At 44.5% G+C, this 21,059-nt stretch overlaps 1 protein-coding gene, 1 long non-coding RNA gene and 1 pseudogene across 3 annotated transcripts in view; 1 reads left to right on the plus strand and 2 right to left on the minus strand.

The window, feature by feature from the left end:
- Positions 1–1,440: 1,440 nt before the first annotated feature.
- LOC138844763 (uncharacterized) lies at positions 1,441–2,179 on the minus strand. Its single transcript, XR_011381103.1, has 2 exons — positions 2,044–2,179; positions 1,441–1,673 (listed from the first exon to the last, which is right to left on the minus strand). It is a non-coding gene; the product is annotated as an uncharacterized lncRNA (long non-coding RNA).
- Positions 2,180–2,267: 88 nt separating this feature from the next.
- The window catches only part of DCAF10 (DDB1 and CUL4 associated factor 10), a 54,154-nt gene continuing 35,362 nt past the window's right edge, over positions 2,268–21,059 (plus strand). For both annotated transcript variants that reach the window (XM_008263653.3, XM_051843869.2), the window contains exons 1-2: positions 2,268–2,806; positions 17,987–18,100. In XM_008263653.3, coding sequence (XP_008261875.2) covers positions 2,268–2,806; positions 17,987–18,100 — 653 coding nt within the window. The remainder of the gene's footprint in view (positions 2,807–17,986; positions 18,101–21,059) is intronic.
- On the minus strand, positions 13,744–15,507 carry LOC100349886 (vasculin-like protein 1 pseudogene; annotated as a pseudogene).

Raw genomic sequence — 21,059 nt, forward strand, 5'->3', positions numbered from 1 at the left:
TATTTCTGATAATGTGACATTCAGCTGGATTTAAGCAACTGAAGTTGAAAGTTTTCAAAAATGACGTTACACTGAAATCAGCCTATCTAGTCTGTGATTTGAAATCAATTCCTTATTAACGTGGTTAAATTTAAAAACTTTTAAAGGCACTGAGTAAATAGGCACAGGTGAAGTTTAGTTCTGTCTTAGTGTTTCCTCAGGTAACTTCAAGTGATTTTTTTTTTTTTACTGGTAGGTTGTAAAAATCATTGTAATTTCAACAGAATTCTAGTCCTATATAATTCTTATTTTGGGTCTCAGTAAATCATTTGGGATACATTAGCACTTACACCTTAAGTAGGAATATTCAGAAAAAAATTGGCATTACCAAATGAACTATGTATTACAACCATCATTGCCTTTAGTTTGTGGCCATATTAACTTTTCAAGAATCATTCTCATTATTTAACTGATAGAGTTACATGCAAACCTAAAAATATTTTTGTTCCCTCTTAGTTTCTCTGGATTCTACAAGTTGTCTGTCAACAGTTCTTAATCAACTTTGGGCTATAGCACACTGATTTTGAAATCTGAGTATCTTGAGCTTGTGTTTTTCTGTTCGAGCTGTACTTTCAATACCTTGGAGTATATAATCTTTTAAAACTGAGCTTGATTTTACTTATTTAAAAAGGTAATGACATTTGTAAATATCATGGTCAAGATTTTACAGGACATGCAATTTTGGCCATAGCCTGGGGTGTGTGGGAGGAGAATAAACAGAGGGCCTGTACTAAGTGTCTGTTGCAACCAGAAGTTGTGGCACGTAAGGGACATTATTTGTTGGTCATAAAACAGATCTCTACCCCTGTGCTCTGTGGGAGCAACGTGGGTGGAGGGCATCCCAAGAATGCTTTCCTTGGTGCAACTCCGGACGCCTGCCTCGTGTCCCCTCCTCAGTCAGCTCATGGCCGGGGGAGCGTGAACTACTAACTTTCCTGGCGGGAGGCCCTACTGGTGTTCCTCCGGATCCACCTCAGCCTGCAGGTGAGCCTTCTGTGCCACACGGCTCTTGACCAAGGCCTACGACAGCTGCTTGTTCTGTCTGCTCTCCTGAGGCCTACTTCCTTTCCCAAAGAAACCGCCCCCACCCCTTCCCCTTAACTCTTCTTTGTGTGTTTGCGCTCAGCAGCAACCAACTCTTCTTTGTGTGTTTGCGCTCAGCAGCAACCGTAAAGAGCCTCCCTCCGTCATGGCCTCCATGCCCGCCTGGCAGATCCGGAAGCAGGACTGACCCTGGTTTTGTTGCTTAAGGGGTTGATCTGATTGAGGTCTGCAGCTCCCCTCAGTTACTCTTGGCTGGATTGTGCTCCTGTAGAGAGGAAGGCTCTGTCAGTCTTAGAGCTGGGTAGACATTCAGGACCTTAGTAGCCCCCTTATTCTAGGTATTGTGCAGAGCAGGGCTTTTTTTAAAAAAATATATTTATTTATTTTTATTTGAAAGAGTTACACAGAGAGAGGAGAGGCAGAGGGGGAGAGCAAGGGGTCTCCCCTCTGATGGTTCACTCCCCAATTGGCCGCCATGGCCAGAGCTGCGGCGATCGGAAGCCAGGAGCTTCTTCCGGGTCTCCCACGCGGGTGCAGGGGCCCAAGGGCTTGAGCCATCTTCTACTGCTTTCCCAGGACATAGCAGAGAGCTGGATCGGAAGTGGAGCAGCCGGGATTAGAACCGGCGCCCATTTGGGATGCCGGCGATTCAGGCCAGGGTGTTAACCCGCTGCAGCACAGCGCCGGCCCCCGCAGGGCTTTTCAGTGCAAAAATTATTAACCGGAGTCCTTAGACTCCCGGGCTGAGCAGGCTGTGCGCCACGCCGCTTACCCTGGGTGACCTGCACATAATGCGATTATTCCCCACCCGCCCTCGCTGCCCCCAGTAGAGGAGACGCCAGTCCGTAATCCTGCCCAGCCTCTGGCCTGCCCGGTGGCCTCCTCGTCCCCAGGCATGCAGCCACCAGGCTCTGGCAACTACAGACCGCCTTTCAGCATCGGTCGCCCGCTCCAACGTACAGCTGGCAACCCGGCTTCGGTTCTCAGGGCCGCGGCGGTGCCTCTGCTTTCCCGGTCCCCGGCGCACGGCAGCCGGCTGGGCGCGGCGGGGCGCGGCTGGGCGGGGCGGGTTTCCTAGTCGGCGGAATTAGGCCGCCGCACCCGGAAGTAGCGGCAGGAGAGGGAGCGCTGAGGTGTCGGCAGGCGGGACTGCGGCCGGGAGCCGGGGACGGGGGGCGTTGGTCATGTTTCCCTTCGGGCCCCGTAGCCCCGAAGGGGACCAGGCGGAGGAGCTGACGCCCCACGGAAGGCAAGCGGCAGCCGGCGGGCCGCCCTCTCCTCCCCCGCCCGCGCCGCCGCAGCCCGGGGCTGACTCAGGCTCGCCCCCGCCGCCCGCCCGGAGCCCCCGCCGGCCCGGCGCCCCCTTGCTGTCCCCGGCGGCGCGCGCTGGCGAGCTCGGGCCGGCCGGAGCGCTGGAGTCCTCAGCCGCCTCCGCCGAGGGAGAGCCGTCACCGCCCTCCTCTCCGCGCCGGCGCTCCGGGCCGGACTGCAAGGCCGGGAGCCGGGGCTGGCACGGCCTCTGCGCCGGCCTGGGCGGCCCCGGCGCCAGACTGTTCGGGTGGCTGAGAGAGCGCAGCCTGGGCCGCGGGCTGTTCGTGGACCCGGCGCGGGACAATTTCCGCACCATGACGAACCTCTACGGTTCCATCCACCCGGCGGACTCGGTGTACCTCAGCACTCGCACGCACGGTGCCGTCTTCAACCTCGAGTACTCGCCCGACGGGTAAGCGCGGCCTCTCGCAGGCTTGCCCACCTGGAGGCCTGGGGAGGGGAACGCTGGGGGAGGGGCGCCCGGCAGGTGTGCGGGAGCTAGGCCAGGCGGTGTCGGGGCAGACGTTTCCAATGCGTGCGCCTACTGTCCCTGTGCTCCTGGGCTTCGCTTTCTCGCTGAAGCTCGCTCGTGTCCAGGGTGTGGAGCCTGCAGATTCCCTGCACCTGGTGCCGGGGCTGGCCGTGGGGGCGCGAGTGTGATGAGTTCCTTGGCTCCAGCAGGAAGCCAAGACACTGCCGGGAAGCCTTGTGAAGTCCCCTGGCCGGACGACAGGCTTCTGTTAAGGCTGTCCGGCCTTTTTCTTGGCTGATGAAATATTTTATGCGTGGCCCTGGTGTGCTTTTGGCTGTGGGGTATTTTCCAAATAACAGGAGCCTTCTCTGTGTATTTAAAACCGCGGGTTAGGCTGCTGTTTACAACGCCGGCGTCCCATATCCGAGCACCAGTCCGGCATTTCCGCTTCCCAGCCAGCTCCCTGCTAATGCGCCTTGGGAAGCCAGCAGAGATGGACCCGAGTGCTTGGGCCCCTGCCCGCGACGTCAGAGATCGGGTTGCGTTCTGGTCTCCTGGCTTCACTTGGGGCTGGGTTGCTGCCACTGGGGAGTGAACCAGCTGTGGAAGCGCTGTATCTCTCCTTTTCCCCGTTCCCCCGACCCCTTTCTGTTGTTGTGCCTTTCAAGGAAAGAAAGAAATCTTCAAACAAACAAACAAAACAACTCTGTCCTGTGAAGAAATGTGAAAGCGGCCAAAGGAGCAAATGTGTATACAGGAGGCATAATTATAATTCTTAGCCTATCAAGGCCTCTGGTTTGCTAGTTATTCGCTTGGTTGCTCGTTCATTCCTTTATTCAACAAATACCTGTTGAGCGCTGCTTTGTTCCAGATGCAGGGGTAACAGTGGTGAGCAAAACCAGCTAATGGCACTGCTGTCATCGACTTTGGGACCTATCAGATAATCTTAGAAAATAACACATAATGTATGTTTACAAGCAGAGATAAAAGCTGGAGGCAACCTCTTGTGGACTGTGGTGCTTGAGGCTTCCCTGAGAAAGTGACACTTGAACCCCTAGGAGAGAAGTGCGTTCAGATAGGGTTGGAGAGGGGATAAAAGTATTTCAGCTAGAGACTGGTGTAGCTGAGGACCCGTGGTAGGGGAGAGGCAGTGTCAAGTTAGAGAAGCTGAGAAAGGCTAGGGTTATGAAGCAAAAATTGTAGAGAAACACCTAAAATAGCCAAGGAACAGAGTCAGAAATTGTTGTAAGCAGGCTGGTCTTAGCGCCATTTCGCTAACGCAGATGCGGCCTAGTCACATCCTGTGCGAGGTTCCCTGGCACTTCTCTTTCTTGGGGTTGGGTGCACAGCATAGGAGCGGACGCGTACTGATTAAGGCAGACAGTTGGTGGGAAGAGAAAGGTAATTCCGTTGAAGCTTGTGCATGGAACCTTCTCTCTTCCTTCCTCTAACCAACCTCTTATTCAAGGTCTCCTAAAACACCAGGAATCTCCCCCTTATTCGTTCCCTTTCCTCTCCGTGTCCTGTCCCCTCTCCTCCCATCCTATGCCTGTACTTCCAGGACAGGAGAAGGTAACTGCTTCTGTTCTTTGGAGGTGAGATTTTAGGCTGAGGATAGGAGAAGCAATGAGTTATGAAGAAGGAATTCAAATTGCAGGTATTCTGGTACTTAAAATGAAAAAATTCAATAATTTAAAATTATACAATATATGTTTATTGTGGAAAATTTAGGCAACAACAGAACAAAAAGTAGCTTAGTGCCACTTATAATCCTAGAGACTGAATAAATTGCAGACACTTTTTGTGTTTATTTTAACGTACATAGAATCATCTTGTTTTAAGTAGCTAAATGCCACTTATAATCCTAGAGACTGAATAAATTCCAGACACTTTTTGTGTTTATTTTAACGTACATAGAATCATCTTGTTTTGTAGCCTTTTTTTCTCATAGTTTTTATGAGCTATTTGTTAATATATTTTTAAAGATTTATTTATTTATTTGAAAAACTTACAGAGAGGTAGAGGGAGAGAGAGGTCTTCCATCTGCTGGTTCACTCCCCAAATGGCCGCAATGGCCAGAGCTAAGCCGATCTGAAGCCAGGAACCAGGAGCTTCTTCTTGGTCTCCCACACGAGTGCAGGGGCCCAAGGACTTGGGCCATCTTCTACCTTCCCAGGCCATAGCAGAGAGCTGGATCAGAAGTAGAGTAGCTGGGACTTGAACCGGTGCCCATATGGGATGCCGGCACCACAGGCGGCAGCTTTACCCGCTATGCCACAGCACCGGCACCTGTAAATATATTTCTATAACATTATTTCCACCTCTATGAATTGATATTTTTGACTTATGGCCTTAGGTTAAATCCTTAGAATGATCAAAGGATATGAAAAGTTTGATACCTACTGTTAAATTGCCCTCTGTGAAGGTCATACCAGTTCTCATTTCTATTAGACACATAGGAAAGTGCCTGTCCTCTTCCATATCTTTGTCAATGATGCATATCACCATTCTTTGTAATCTTTGTTTAGGTAGTGAGTTAAAATAATGCAGTGTTTTAATTTTTCAGTATTTTTTTAAGACTTATTTATTTATTTGAAAGGCAGAGTTACAGAGAGAGGGAAAGACAAAGATACCTTCCATCCACTGGTTCACTCCCCAGGTGGCCACAACAGCCAGTGCTGGGCCAGGCTGAAGCAAGGAGCCAGGAACTTCTGGGTGTCCAACGTGGGTATGGGGACCCAAGGACTTGAGCGTTAGCAGGGAGCTGGACTGAAGTGGAGCAGGCTGTGACTTAACCTGTTAGGCCACAATGCTGGCCCCTTCGGTATTGTTACTTCACTTTCTAGTATGCCCAGCTTTGTATAGGACTTAAAGAACTTCACAGACAGAGGCTGTATCTGTGTTAAATGAGATAATTTTCTTACATTCTTCAGTTACAGATGAATTAACTCATCTTGCCTGGTAGCACAACCACTGTCATTTATAAGGACAACTAATATGGAAGAGAAATGATGTAGAATATGAGAATTACACTTATGAATTTAAAAATTTTTTGAAAGGCAGACTTAGAGAGTGGAGAGGCAGATCTTCCATCTGCTGGTTCATTCTGCAAATGGCCACAACGACCAGGCTGGGCCAGGTCAAAGCCAGGAGCCAGGAGCTTCTTAACGGTCTCCTACGTGGGTGCAGGGCCCAGGGACCTTTGCCATCCTCTGCTGCTTTCCCAGGTGCATTAGCAGGGAGCTGGATTGGAAGTGGAGCAGCCAGGACTTGAACCAGCCATGCTGCAGGCTGCATCTTTAACCTGTTGTGCCATAGATAGCACTGGCCCCTAACTGTATGAATTGAATAGAGAACAAAGTAAAAGGAATGTGGCACCCCCCCCCAAAAAAAAAAAAAGTAAACGAGGTATGGACTAGATAGTAATTTCCAAAGAGTTTCAAAAATGTCTGTGGGGCTGACATTATGGTGCAGTGGTTTAATTTGCCACCTGCAAGGTCAGCATCCCTGTCAGATCACTGGTTCGAGTCCCACCTGTTCTGCTTCTGACCCAGCCTTCTGCTAATGTGCCTGGGAGGGCAGCAGAAGATGGCCCAAGTACTTCAACCCCTGCCACCCATGTGGGAAACGCAGATGGAGTTCCTGGCTCCTGACTTGGGCTCAGCCTAGCCCTTGCTGTTGCTACCATTTGGGGACTGAACCAGCAGAGAAATGATCTCTTTCTCTTCCTCTCTTTCTAACCTGGCCTTGGAAATAAATAAATTTAAAAAAAAAAAAAAAAGTCTTAAAAAATTGTGAAATAAGTGTGTCACCTCCTAAGATGACATTTGGAAAAAAATTAATAATGTTATTAGATTCAGGTGTGAATGACCCTTCTAAGGGCCACTTGGATATACATCATTCATGGGCCATACAGTTTTATCAACTTAAAAATTAGTCTGCTGTGGATTTATTGAATTTGTTTTGGTCCTGCTGTGGTTACCTTAGCAGGGCCAGAACAAATGTTTTTGCAGACCCGAGTTCCCCACCCCTGGAGAGAATAGTATGTGAGATGTGAGATGTCTTTTTCTTTTCCTTTGAAATATTTATTTGAAAGGCAGAGCAAAGGAGAGAGAGAAATTAATTGTCCGGAAACCTGCAACAGCCAGGGCTGGGCCATGTGAAAGCCAGCAGCCTGGAGCTTCATTGAGATCTCCATAGGGTGGCAGGTAGCCAAGTACTGCCTTCCAGGATGCTCGTTAGCAGAAAGCCATATTAGAAGTGGAGTAGCCAGGACTTGAAACAGCATTCCAAATTGGTTGTGGGCAAAAAGCTTAACCCACTGTGCCATAATGCCTGCCCCATGTGGCACCTTTTTAAACTATCCTTATGAGAACATACTGGGAGGGAACCAGTGAGGAGAGCTGTCTCTGTGATGTATTCTTACAATTTATGCAGTTTTCTGGGTGTACTTATACTTCAATTTAAAAAATGGAAATAAATGATATTGTGAACAACTTCAGTGAAACAGGCTAATTTCTGGAAGAGTAGAAATGACCAAAACTGATATTGTAAAAAATTAGAATCTCAAATAGTACCATAATCAATGAAAGTACTACATCTGTAATTAAAAACCTTGTTTCAGGGCCAGCATTGTGGTGCAGCAGGTTAAGCTACTGCCTGCAATGCTGACATCCCATATGAGCAACCAGTTCAAGTCTCAGTTGCTCCACTTCTGATCTGGCTCCCTGCTGATGCACTTGGGAAACCAGCAGAAGATGGCCCAAGGCTTGGACCCCTGCCACGCTCATGGGAGATCCAAGTGGAGTTCCAGGCTCTTGGCTTTGGCCTAGCCCTTCCTCAGTCATTGTGGCCATTTGGAGAGTGAAGTAGCAGATAGAAGATCTCTGTCTGTCCTCCTTTTACTCTGTAATTCTGCCTTTCAGAGTAAATCAATCTTTTATTTTTTAAAGATTTCTTTCTTTATTTGAGAGGCAGAGAAAGAGAGGATTTTCCACCTGCTGGTTCCCTCCCCAAATGGTCACAATGCCAGAGGTGGGCCAATCCAAAGCTAGGAGCCTGCAGCTTCTTCTGAGGACTTGGGCCATCTTCTACTGCTTTCCCAGGCCATAGCAAAGAGCTGGATCGGAAGAAGAGCAGCTGGGACTTGAACCAGTGCCCATATAGATGCTAGCACTGCAGGTGGCAGTTTACCTGCTATGCCATAGCGCCAGCCCCAGTAAATAAATCTTAAAAAAAAAAAAAAAAAAAAAATCAAGTACCCAGGGATAAATCTAACCTAAAACAGGCATGAAAACTATAAAACTTCATTGAGAGGAGATTTAAACCAATGGAGGTACACCATGTTCTTGGATTGTAGAATTGTCAATCCTGTTCGAATTTCCCTGTAAATTTAATACAGTATCAAAAAATCAGCTGGATTGTGTGTGTGTGTGTGTGTGTTCACATAACTTGATAATGTTGATTCTAAATATATAGGGATAGTCAAATGCCCAAGAATTGCTAAAATACTCTTCCTTAGAACATCATGAATATGTGGGAAAGTATGCCTGTTACTATATTTGATGATTCAGTCTTGTTACAAGTTGTACCCAATTAATCTGTAAAGTCAGGGGTGGGCTTTGTGGTACATTGGGTTAAGCTGCCTCCTGGGACACTTGCATCCCATTTTGGAGTGCCAGTTCTAGTCCCAGCTCTTCTGCTTCCAATCCAGCTTCCTGCCAGTGCACACCCAGAGAAGGCAGTGAATGATGGTCCAGTACTTGGATCCCTGCCACCCACATGGGAGACCCAGATTAAGCCCTAGGCTCCTGGCTATTGCAGGCATTTAGGGTGTGAACCAATGGATAGGAAATCTCTTTCTCTGTGTCTCTCCCTCTTAGTCACTCTGCTTTTCAGGTAAATAAATGAATAAATAGTTTAAAATATCTGTGAAGTCAGGGCATCCTATTAAAAATTTCACAAGATTTTTTTTAGTAGGACTTGATATACTATAAAATTCATTTGAAGAGAGAATATAATATTAGCCAAGAAAAAAGATGTTTATGAAACAATGCCATATACTAAATGCACTATAAGCCTTTTAGAAGTTAAGATAGTGTGGCATTCACAGAATACAATATAGAATCCAAAAACAAATCTTATGCATGATAAAGGAGGTATTAGATGCCCATGGAAAAAAGGGTTGGCTTTTTAATTATTATTTATTTATTTGAAAGTCAGAGTTACACAGAGAGAGGAGAGGCGGGGTGGTGGTGGGGGTCTTCCAGCCTCTGGTTCACTCCCCAACTGGCTGCAGTGACCGGAGCTGCGCCGATCTGAAGCCAGGAGTTTCCTCTAGGCTTCCCATGTGGGTGCAGGGGCCCAAGGATTTGGGCCATATTATACTGCTATCCCAGGCTATAGCAGAGAGCTGGATCAGAAGTGGAGCAGCTGGGACTGAAACTGGCGCCCATATGAGATGCCGGTGCTTCAGGCCAGGGCATTAATGCGCTGTGCTGCAGCACAGTCCCCAGGGTTGGCTTTGATATTGGTACATATTATATCCGTTCAGAAAGTTACATATTATACCATTGTATTAGCTTTTCATTACTACAACTAAAATACCTGAAATGAACTTATTAGGAAGAAAGAAAATTTATTTGGCTTACAATTTGGAGGTTTACTGTCCAAGATCAGGCTCTCATTGGTTCAGGCATCTGGTGAGAGTATATTATGGCAGAGGGACAATCTTACATGACAAGCCAGGAAGCAGAATGTGAAAGGAAGTGTACTGAGCTTATTTAACTGACCCTGTCTTGAGAACTACTTTCTGAAGCCAAGCCACCAAAGACCTAAGACTTCCCACATGGCCTGCCTCCCAGATGCCATATTTAGGTCAAATCTCTACCCTAAATCCATCAACTATTAACATTAATCCCTCAACTGTTAACATCAAACTTTGGGATTTAACCGCCTGTATGAGTTTGGTGTTCAAGCCATAATACACTATCATAAAAATATACTGTAATTGTATTAAAAACAGCGAGTTTTATGGATCTCTCTTTATAATGTTTAAGAATTACTGATATATTTGCTTACATACAAAAAGGAAAAATGCTCATTTCATGGCTCTTCCAACTAACAAAGAAGTGACTATTTATAAATCTTCTAAAATTACAAATTGAATATTTTTATTCATGGTGATCAGCTAGCATAAAAATGCCCAGGTGTATTTTCTGCTGCTATAACTGAGTACCACAGACTGGGTAGTTTATAAAGAATCGAGAATATTCTTTATAAAGAATCATGGTTCTGGAGGCTGGGAAGTCCAAGAGTGTGGCACTGGCATCTGTGAGATCCTTCTGATTATATCATAACATGGTGTGGGGCATCACATGAGGAGATGGCAAGTGTGCCCCAAGGTGTGTTTATAACAAGGCCACTCCCACAGTAATCCATTAATCCCCAGATGGATCTGTATAATCTTGAGGTTACTGACCCTGTGACCAGTCCCCTTTCAAAGGGCCCACTTCTCAGCATTGCTGCACCGCTGACCATGGACAGGGGACACGTGGGAAACAGCAAAATCCCCCCGTATCATTACAGTTTGAAGTACAGGTATCTAAAAAAATAGTCCTTTAAAGGACAATTACATGATCATTGAATATAAAATATACAATAGGGGTGAGTTTTGGCACAGCATTTGAGATACCACTGGGGAGGTCCAAATCCCATATCTGAGTGCATGGATTTGAGTCCCAGCTCCACTCCTGATGCCAGCTTCCTGTAGTGCACACCCCCAAGGGCAGCAGGTAATGGCTCAGGCACTTAGGTCCCACTGGGGCTCTGACTCCTGGCTTCAACCTGGAGCTGAATTCCCCTATTGTAGGCATTTGGGGAGTGAACCAATAAATGGAAGCTTTTTGTCTCTCTTTCTCTCTCACTGCCTTTCAACTAAAATGAAAATAAACATTTTTTAGACAAATTTTTAAAAAGTAAATGACCAATTTTCACAAATCAAAATATGATTTGCAAAAGGTTTATTAAAATATAATTTTGTCATAGAGAAGGCCTGAAACAAAAGACAAAACTAAGAAAACAGGAAGGGAAAATCTGATTGTAACTACCTGGCCTGGTAGGTAGGATATATGCCAGAGCTTTTCCAATACATTTTAGAGGTGTTGATGAAGAAATAAATAATTTCGTTATATATGATTTTCTCCTAAATTGTCTTATCTTTGCATGTTTTTTTTTCTTTAAACATTTATTTCTTTTACTTGAAAGAGTTACACACAGAAAGAAGGAGAGGTAGAGAGAAAGAGAGAGAGAGAGAGGTCTTCCATCTACTGGTTCACTCCCCAATTGGCTACAACGGCTGGAGCTGAGCCTATCCGAAGCCAGGAGCCATGAGCTTCTTCTGGGTCCCCTGTGCGGGTGCAGGGGCCTCAGGACTTGGGCCATCTTCTTCTGCTTTCCCAGGCCATAGCAGAGAGCCAAGTCGGAAGTGGAGCAGCTGGGTCTGGAACCTGCGCCCATTTGGGATGCCGGCACTTCAGGTGGAGGCTTTATGCCACAGCACCGGCCCCTGCATGAGTTTTTTTGCAGGTAGCTTTTCTCATTTAAAAACGTGTTTTGGAGTCCTTATCTACCCTTCTCTTTTAAATTTCTGTATAGTACAGTAATCTCCCCTTTTCCACAGTTTAGCTTTCTGTGGTTTCAGTTACCCATTGTCAAACGCAGTCCAAAAATGTTAAATGGGAAATCCCAGGGGCGGACATTGTGGCACAGTGCAGTAAGCTACCACTTGGGACGCCTGCATCCCATGCCAGAGTGCCTCCGATTAAGTCCTACTTCTCTGCTTCCTATCCAGCTTCCTGCTTATGTTCCTCAGGGGACAGCAAATGGAGGCCCAAGTTCTTTAGTTTCTGCTGTCCACGTGTAAGACCCAGATGGAGTTCTTGGCTCATAGGTTTAACCAGGTCCAGCCCTGGTTATTGTAAACATTTGAGAAGTAAACTAGATCTCTGTTTCTCCTGATCTTTCTGTCACTCTGCCTTTCAAATAAATGAATAAATAAAACTTTTTAAGAATTCCAGAAATAAACAATTCACAAGTTTTAAGTTATACACTGTTCTGAGTATTATGATGAAATCTCATGCCATTCTACATCACCTAGATGTGAATCATGCCTTTGTCCAGCATATCTATGCTGTGTATGTTACCTGCCCATTAGTCACTTAGTAGCTGCCTGTGTTATCAGATCAACTGTGCAGTATTTCAGTGCCTGTGTTCAGGTAATCCTTTTTGACTTAATGGTGGCCACAAAGCACAAGAATAGTGATGCTGACAATCCAGAATTGCTATAGAGAAGCTATAATGTGCTTCCTTAAATGAAAAGGTGAAAATTCTCAACAATGAAAGAAAATAAGATTGCTAAGACCGGCCGGCGCCGAGGCTCAATAGGCTAATCGTCCGCCTGTGGCGCTGGCACACCGGGTTCTAGTCCCGGTCAGGGCACCGGATTCTGTCCCGGTTGCCCCTCTTCCAGGCCAGTTCTCTGCTGTGGCCCGGGAGTGCAGTGGAGAATGGCCCAAGTCCTTGGGCCCTGCACCCGCATGGGAGACCAGGAGAAGCACCTGGCTCCTGCCTTTGGATCAGCATGGTGTGGTGGCCATTGGAGGGTGAACCAACAGCAAAAGGAAGACCTTTCTCCTCTCTGTCTCTTTCTCACTGTCCACTCTGCCTGTCAAAAAAAAAAAAAAAAAAAAAAATTGCTAAGACCTACAATACAATAAGATATTTTGGGAGACAGAATGATATCACATTCACATTTTTTATTACTGTATATTGTTATAATTTTATTTAATCCTTGTTAACCTCTTACTATACCTACTTTAGCTTTATCATAGGTATATATGTATACTGAAAAACAGCATGTATAGAGTTTGGTGCTATCTAGTTTTAGCCATCCATGGGGGATCTTAGAATCTATCCACTAGACAAGTGGGGCTTATATTATCAGTTATTCTCATTCATCTACATTTAAGTTACTTTCAGTTTTTCATTTTTACAATAAGGCATATCTTTACAGAGTACTTTAAAAAAAACCAGTGGACAAATGAAATTAAAAATAGAAGTTTGTTTTGGTGCAAAAAATTTTTGAAATGCATGCGATTATTTTTAACCGATGAAAAATATTTATGCCAAGTTATTTTATGCAGTTTTCCTCAGGACTTGTGATAACCACATCTTTTAAATCTGTAAATAATGTTAACAAAAATAATATTAATCTTTGAAATCCCACAAAAATGTATATTTTACAATCCATCCTGAATATCAAGGCTGCAAGAACAACACATTTCCTATACCCAAGTATTTTACAGCTGTACCCAAAAAGAAAAACAAAAGAGCACATATGTTTAGGTAAGGGCTAAAGTTACCCACTCAGCCAAAAATAAAATATCCAAATTATTAGCATTAATTAAATACAAGTATGGCTTCAGTAGTCACTTTGTCGTTGACAGTGATTGCTTGCTTGAGCACAGGGGCGAGTGCCCCAGGGCTGGAAGTAGAAGCTGTTGCTGCACACCAGTATATTTGCATGTCTGCACTGCCAGCTCCCGCCTGTGCATCGCCCCATATACATCGGGTTTGTGTGTACACGTATATTTTAAAAATCTTTCCCCCTACACAGACTTTTTTCTGTTAAGCAGATAACATGGAATAAGAACAACAAAAGCTACACAAACCAGTTGCTTTCTCTTTGGGTTACAATTATTTCCCTTGTGCATGGAGAATTCAATGAAAGCAAACGGAAGGGAAAAGAACGATTTCTCTCATACACTCCCTAAACACACAGGTCGAGTTTGCTGGGTCAGATATGACTGTGAGCATTTCTATGTCTGCTTCCAGGCATCAGCATCTGATGCTTCACGCTACTGGTTTCTGTGTCTGAGCCCTCAAAGTCAGTGCTTCTCCAAGGGGAGAACAGGCCGGAATGTGGCTCTGCAAGAAGCCATCTTCCCTGAAGCCATTTCTTCTCAGCTGCTCTGTCTTCATGTGGAACTCTTTGAGCTCATCTTCTGCGAGGGGAAGGCAATTCTCATCATTTTCAGGGTATTCCGCCATCCCATTGCTTTCAGTAACCTGTGCCCTGCTTCCAGGGAGTGTGGGAGGACCTCCCCTTCTTCTACCACAGGGAGAAGACGACCATTCTGAGGCCAGCCTTCCTCTCTATCTGCCCTTGGCCCAGGTGTGCTGCTGTCCTCCAGATCTCGGGTCTGTCACAGTCTGTGCTCTCCGAGAAGTCTCCGTTTCCGTCATCCTCGAGATGGAACTCGCTCTCCTGTCAGTGGTTCGGTGGGTCAGCTTGGTCAGATGAGAGGAGCTGACCTCAGTCGGAGGGGTACTGCTGGAGGGACTCTCTTTGGGAGAGTTTAAAACTGCAGCACCAGCCAGTACCACTGGCTTCAGAACAGAGATTGGACTGGTAAAAGCAGACTCCAGGCTAGAGGAAAGGGATGCTGATGTGTGTGTGTTCCATTCTATTAGCTTTCCATGCCTTGGGGTTGGAAACCTTGGGCTTAGCATCCAAGTCCTTATAGATGCTTGGAACCATGGTTGATGCTTTGTTCCCATTTGCGTGGGAAGATGCTGATGAGGTGAATGCAGCAGAGAAGGCAGCAGCAGGATCCTCTTTGGAAACTTCGTTGATGATGAACATCTTGGAAGTTTGCTTGCTACTAGGTGGGTTTTCCCACACTCCAGAAAGGGTCCCAGTAGGTCTGCATAGCTGACTCTGTTTGCCAGCTTCTGGATTCAGAGAAGGAATATCTTCCTCTTCAAATTGTAATTTTTCCACCTTTTCATCTTTGTTTTCTCCCCTGATCTCTGTTGGAAGCTTTTCCTGAAAGGCACAGCCTCTCCAGGTGTGCAGACTGCCACTCCAGTGTTGATGGTTCCCTGCTCCACCTCCGTTATGCTGGCTCACGCCATCACGATGATCTTGGGAAGAGCCATGCCAACCAGATGTGTTCTCTGTGATCCAGCATATGCTCTTTTTTTTTTTTTCTTTCTTTTTTGACAGGCAGAGTGGACAGTGAGAGAGAGAGACAGAGAGAAAGGTCTTCCTTTTCCGTTGGTTCACTCTCCAATGGCCGCCGCGGCCGGCGCGCTGCGACCGGCGCACCGCACTGATCCGATGGCAGGAGCCAGGAGCCAGGTGCTTTTCCTGGTCTCCCATGGGGTGCAGGGCCCAAGCACTTGGGCCATCCTCCACTGCACTCCCTGGCCACAGCAGAGAGCTGGCCTGGAAGAGGGGCAACCGGGACAGAATCCGGCGACCCGACCGGGACTAGAACCTGTTGTGCCGGCGCCGCTAGGCGGAGGATTAGCCTAGTGAGCCGCGGCGCCGGCCCCAGCATATGCTCTTAAGAGACACCAGAGTCCACAGAATCATGGCGGAACAGGGAGGGCTGGTGCCAGGAATCTGTAGTTCATAGGGATCCATTGTTTAAAAAGCTATCAGATGAATTGTGTTGACGACAGCATACTCCAAATCTACTTTCCCCTCGGGGAAGATGTTCTCTGTGTTTTTCAAAGGTGGCTATAGGTGACGTAGCTGACTGTGGTGTTGAGAAATGTAGCCAAGCAGGAACAAAATCATGCTGTGCCGTTTAGGTTCAGTGTCTCTTTTTAGCCAGGTGAGGCATCCAACTCACAGCCAGGATCCCAGAGTGTAACCCTATGGTTCTGTTTCCCAAACTCCTTGGGTCTGCCAGCTGGATCTCCCACGAGATTTTCTTGTGAAAGGGGTGCTTAAGTAGCCTGGCTTGCAGCATACCTTGTAATGAAGCCCAGAAAAAACCGGACACCATGTGGACCACTCTGAGTCCCCACAATTGCACATCTGACACATTTCCAAATAGGGGAAGGGAGAAGGGGGACATCAAAAGTATTTGTTACATTTAAAAAGGGGGGAAGGGGAAAGAGCTGTGTCTGCATGCACCTTTTAACTTCCTTGAGCAATGGCACTGTGATGTTGCTTAAATAGTAACACACGGGCGTTTGCACAGTGAGTGCAAACACTGTTCATAATGTCCTAGCTAGAGACAGGTAGGCTCATAGGTTGGAAAACACTGTCATTAAGGGGATAAGTGAGAAATAAAATATTATACCATTATAAAAGATCTTCTGAGTAGTCAACTGCAGTGGCAAAAACATCCACGTGACAAAGCCCTTAAAACACAAATCTCGTTATTCTCACACAACTGCTAAAAAGTGTGCAGGTGTATTTATACTTGTTTTATCCGTCCTCATCTAAGGACATAAGAAATCTTGTTTATAAAATTAAGAAAAATCCGACAGGAACTTGATATACTTTTCCCTCCACAGAATAGCAGCTTTCAAGGCAAATTTCTTGGTATAAAGGTCCTAAATGTATATTCTGTTTTTTTGGTCTTAATAATTCAGAGTAAAATTCAAACCAGTAAAAGATAGGAGTAAGGGATAGTCAAGGAGAAAGTTCCAAAATGAGTTTGCTTCCCTTTTATTTCCTGTACTAGTGGAGTACAAGTAATGCTCTGCTCCTTCCCCAAAACTGAATCCAGCTGCTCCTGGAAGGTGATTCGAAGGATCTGCTGCAGTACAGAAATCACTAATTATTTTGGATCTATATCAGTCATTAAAAAGGCAACACAAATTCACTCATTTTTTTAAAAGATCTATTTATTTATTTGAAAGAGTTACACAGAGAAGGAGAGGCAGAAAGAGAGAGAGAGAGAGAGAATGAATCTTCCATCTGCTGTCTTACTCTCTAACTGGCCGCAACAGCCGGAGCTGTGCCGATCCGAAGCCAGGAGCCACCTCCGTGTCTCCCATGTGGGTGCTGGGGCCCAAGGACTTGGGCTATCTTCTGCCTTCCCAGGCCACAGCAGAGAGCTGGATCAGAAGTGGAGCAGTCTGGACTCGAACCAGCACTCATATGGGATGTTGGTGCCGCAGGCAGTGGCTTTACCCGCTACACCACAGCGCCAGCCCCTCACTGTTCTTTTTTCATGTATGTGCATTGTTGAGATTCCAGACCCCAATGGGCCACTTGGCCCTGCTCCAAAGGCCTGCAATGCTGCCAGTTTTTTAATAATATGCATTTTCCATGAACTTTTTGAAGGCCCCTCATGCATGTTTTTTTGTATTCATAAATGATTCTTTTTTAAAGATTCATTTGTTTTGAAAGTGAGAGTTAACAGGATCAGTACTGTGGCATAGTTGGCTGTGGTGTTGGCATCCTGTTTGGGCACCCATTCAAGTCCCGGCTGCTCCACTTCTGATCCAGCTTCTTGCTAAATGTGCCTAGGAAAGCAGTGGAAGACGCCCCAATGCTTGGGCCCCTGCACTCACGTGGGAGAACCAGAAGAAGCTTCTGGCTCTTGACTTTGTATCTGCTCAGCTCTGGGCGTTGCAGTCATTTGGGGAGTGAACCAGCAGAGGAAGACCTTTCTTTTTCTCTACCTCTCGGTGTAACACTTTTAAACAAAATACATTTTAGAAAGAGAAAGCAAGCTTCCATCTGCTGGTTCACTTCCCAGATGGCTGCACCAGCCAGTGCTGGGCCAGGCCAAAGCCAGGAGTCAGGAGCTTCATCTGGGTCTCCCAGGTGGGTGGCAGGGGCCCTAACACTTGGGTCATCTTCCACTACCTTTCCCAGGCCATTAGCCAGGAGTTGAATCAAAAATGGAGCAACCAGGACACGAACTGGTGCTCATATGGGATGTCGGCATTGTAGGTGGTAGCTTTACCTGCTGTGCTGCAACACAGTCCCCAATAAATGATTATTTTCTATAGATTAAATTCTCAGGAAAAAAACTACTGAATCAAAAGGTTTAAAATTTTGGTAGTTACTCTAAAGGTGCTCTCCAAACATAAGCTGTGCCAGTTTCTACTTCACTATCATACAGAGGGGGGAGAGAGAATCATTTCCTACCACTCTTGCCAACAGTGGGTAATAACAGTCTTTGGAATATGTGATAATAACATAACCAAAAAGAAAAATTCATCTGTAGCTGGTACAATTATAAATAAGTGAATATCAGTAACAATACTAGAAAACTAACCAAGAGAAATGTGTCATTTTGCTTTCAGATCAGTGCTGACAGTTGCTTGTGAACAGACTGAAGTTCTTCTTTTTGACCCAATATCTTCAAAGCACATAAAAACTCTTTCTGAAGCTCATGAAGACTGTGTGAATAATATCAGGTTAGTATTATAGTGAAAGAATGAACTTTATCAGTGTGGCCCAAAATAATCTGCTTTAAAAGTTGGTGAAAATATGTAATACTTTGTCTAGCAGTGCTAGATGATCTGTATTTATTAATTGAGAATATAATTCCTTGCATCTTTCTGAAATACATTTTTCACTTTCATTTGAATTTGTGTTTTCTTTTCCTTTATCAGGATCATTATTCTGAACTGCAGCCAAGTATTATACTAGTCCTATAATGCCTTTCTGCTATGATCTGTGTAGAAATTTGGCAGTCCTATTGTTTAGCCTCCCTCACCACCACCCCGCCAAATCCAAAGCCTTGAAAGGAAAAAACATGCACAGAGAGCTTCTTTGTAATTTGGGAAGTAAATTACAGTTGAATAGTTTCGTGGATTAATATGCAGTCATTAAAATGATGGTCATAAAGACTACATAGCAACATAGACTAATGCTTGGGAAATATAGGTTAAAATCAAGATAAAAATTGTACAAATACAAATTGCAGAAAAAAATTAAAAGGATATATTTTTAAATGCTGTCAGTTGTTAGACTGAAAGGATAGGTTATAGGTAATTTTCTATTCTACACTTTATGTAATGAGATTGTTACTTGTATATTATGTGAGATTGTCACTTGTATAATTATTACTTTTAATGTTAGAAAAAAAGAAATGTGGAAATTACTTCTAATCAAGGTACTACTGAATTGTGATGTAACCTCAAGCTTTAAACACATAGAACAATGGGTTAAATAGCATAAAATGAGTAGCTAAATTCTAAAACAACCTAAACATCTTTGAGTGCCAGAAATGGAATGCAGACACAAAGCTGTGAGCAAGACTGAAACCACAGGCCTGCTGGGTTTTCAGTCTAGCACTGACATCTAATAGTTCTGCTCCTGTCAGACAGAAGCATTAAAACACACTGAAGTGCTTCACATGAGGCAGGAACCAGGGCCAGGGTCACCACCTAAAGCCAGGTGTTTGGTTGAAATGTCTGTCTCATTTGTGAAAGGCTGTAAAAAGAAAAAAAGCAGTTTCCTCCCTGGGGCTATGGGTTTCAGCTGATAGACACAGCCTCATCAATAGAAACTGAATGAAGCCACTTGCTGAGTCACTGACTGAATGTGTATATGTACTATTCCCAATATCACTGTGAAACTGGACCCCTGAAATGTCAGTTTAGGGCCAGCATGTAGACCCAATACCCAGAAGGCCCAGTGGAGGACAACTCTAAAACCATTGACTAGGAAGAGAGAAAAAAAATTAATCTGTCCTACTCAAAATGAGCCTATTAACCAACGTTCATAAGGACATCTAATATTAATATAACAAAATCAGCCACCACAACATTTTCTCTGAATGAAATTAATTTTATGGAGTAGTCCAACAAAAACTTCATTATAAAAAATAAATTATTTTATTTATTTTTTTTCGACTAGGTAATACATGCACGTGGTACAAAATTCAAAGGTACAAAGGGGTAAACAGTGAAAAGTAAGTCAATCTCCACCTCTGTCGCCTAGCCACCCAGTTTCCCTCCCCAGAGGCAACCACTATTAGAATTTTTGCTGTCTTTTCTGAGAGTTTATGCATGTATAAGCATATATATCTCTCTATACACACACACACACACACACACACACACAGAGTTATATGAATGGTAGCATTCTACACATGCTATTATGTATACTTTGCCTTTTTCACTTAACATATTTAGAGATCATTCCATATCAGTACCTATGGAATGATCTTACTCCTTTTAACGGCTGCATAGTATTCCATTGGTTGGGAAAACTTTTAAGCATTTTTCAGGATGCTCAGAGAAATAAATTAAGAGATACTTTACAGTTAAAGAGAACTGAAAATTTTTAAATGAAAGAGGTAAAACAAGCACAGGCTAATGTAGTTTAGAACCAAATAAAGCTCTTAGAAATTAAAAAAATGTAATTGGTCATAAAAAGCAAGAGATTGGATAAGATTTATCCTTTATACCATTGATGAATGTATTAGTGAGTTGGAAAATAGTACTAAAAACTTCTCCCAGAACACAGAAAAAAGGTAAAAATATTAAAGAGTAGTTAAAAGAAAGTTAAAGAAATTCTGATGTATATTAAGAATTCTAGAAAAAGAAAATGCAAAAAGGCCACCACCTGCAGTGCCAGCATCCCATGTGGGTGCTGGTTTGAGTCCTGGTTGCTCCACTTCAATCCAGCTTCCTGCTAGGACCTGGAAAAGCAGAAGATGGCCCAAGTCCTTGGGCCCCTGCACCCGCATGGGAGACTTGGAAGACGCTCCTGGCTCCTGGCTTCAGATTGTCCCAGTTCCAGCCATTATGGCCATTTGGGGAGTGAACCAGCAGATGGAAGACCTCTCTCTGCCTCTGCTTCTGTAACTCTGCCTTTCAAATAAATAAATCTTAAAAAAAAGAAGAAGAAGAAGAAAAATGCAGAGCCTGGTAGAAAACTTAATGTGTAATTGCTGAAGATTTGTGGTATTGAAGAAAGGAAGGACCTGAGTCCTCAAACTCAAAGTTAATTTACTGTGTCAAGCAGGTGAAATCAAGATATATACATAACTACCCAGGTTATAATGGTGACCTGTTAGAATATCAGAGGTCAAGAAAACATCTTAAAAGCCACCAAAGTTAGTAGCCACATTACTTAGAGATGTGATAATTCAGCTGAAAGATTCCTCATCAACAATGGTTGACACTAGGAGAAAGTAGAATAATACTAATATCTTGAATATTAAGAAAAAATAATGCAGTATCATACTATATCCAGTTAAACAGGTAATCCAAATTGGAGAATTTTAATTAGGAAAATGTTATTAATGTTACTAGCTAAATGTTATAATTACTAATAGCAGGAAGAAAATAAGGTTTTTTGGAGGGAACTACATTTAAAACAATGTTTAGAAAAAGTGTTAAAACAAACTAGATTAGTACTAAT

Source organism: Oryctolagus cuniculus, chromosome 1 (assembly GCF_964237555.1).
Source record: "Oryctolagus cuniculus chromosome 1, mOryCun1.1, whole genome shotgun sequence".
In the NCBI taxonomy this organism is placed as follows: Eukaryota; Metazoa; Chordata; class Mammalia; order Lagomorpha; family Leporidae; genus Oryctolagus; species Oryctolagus cuniculus.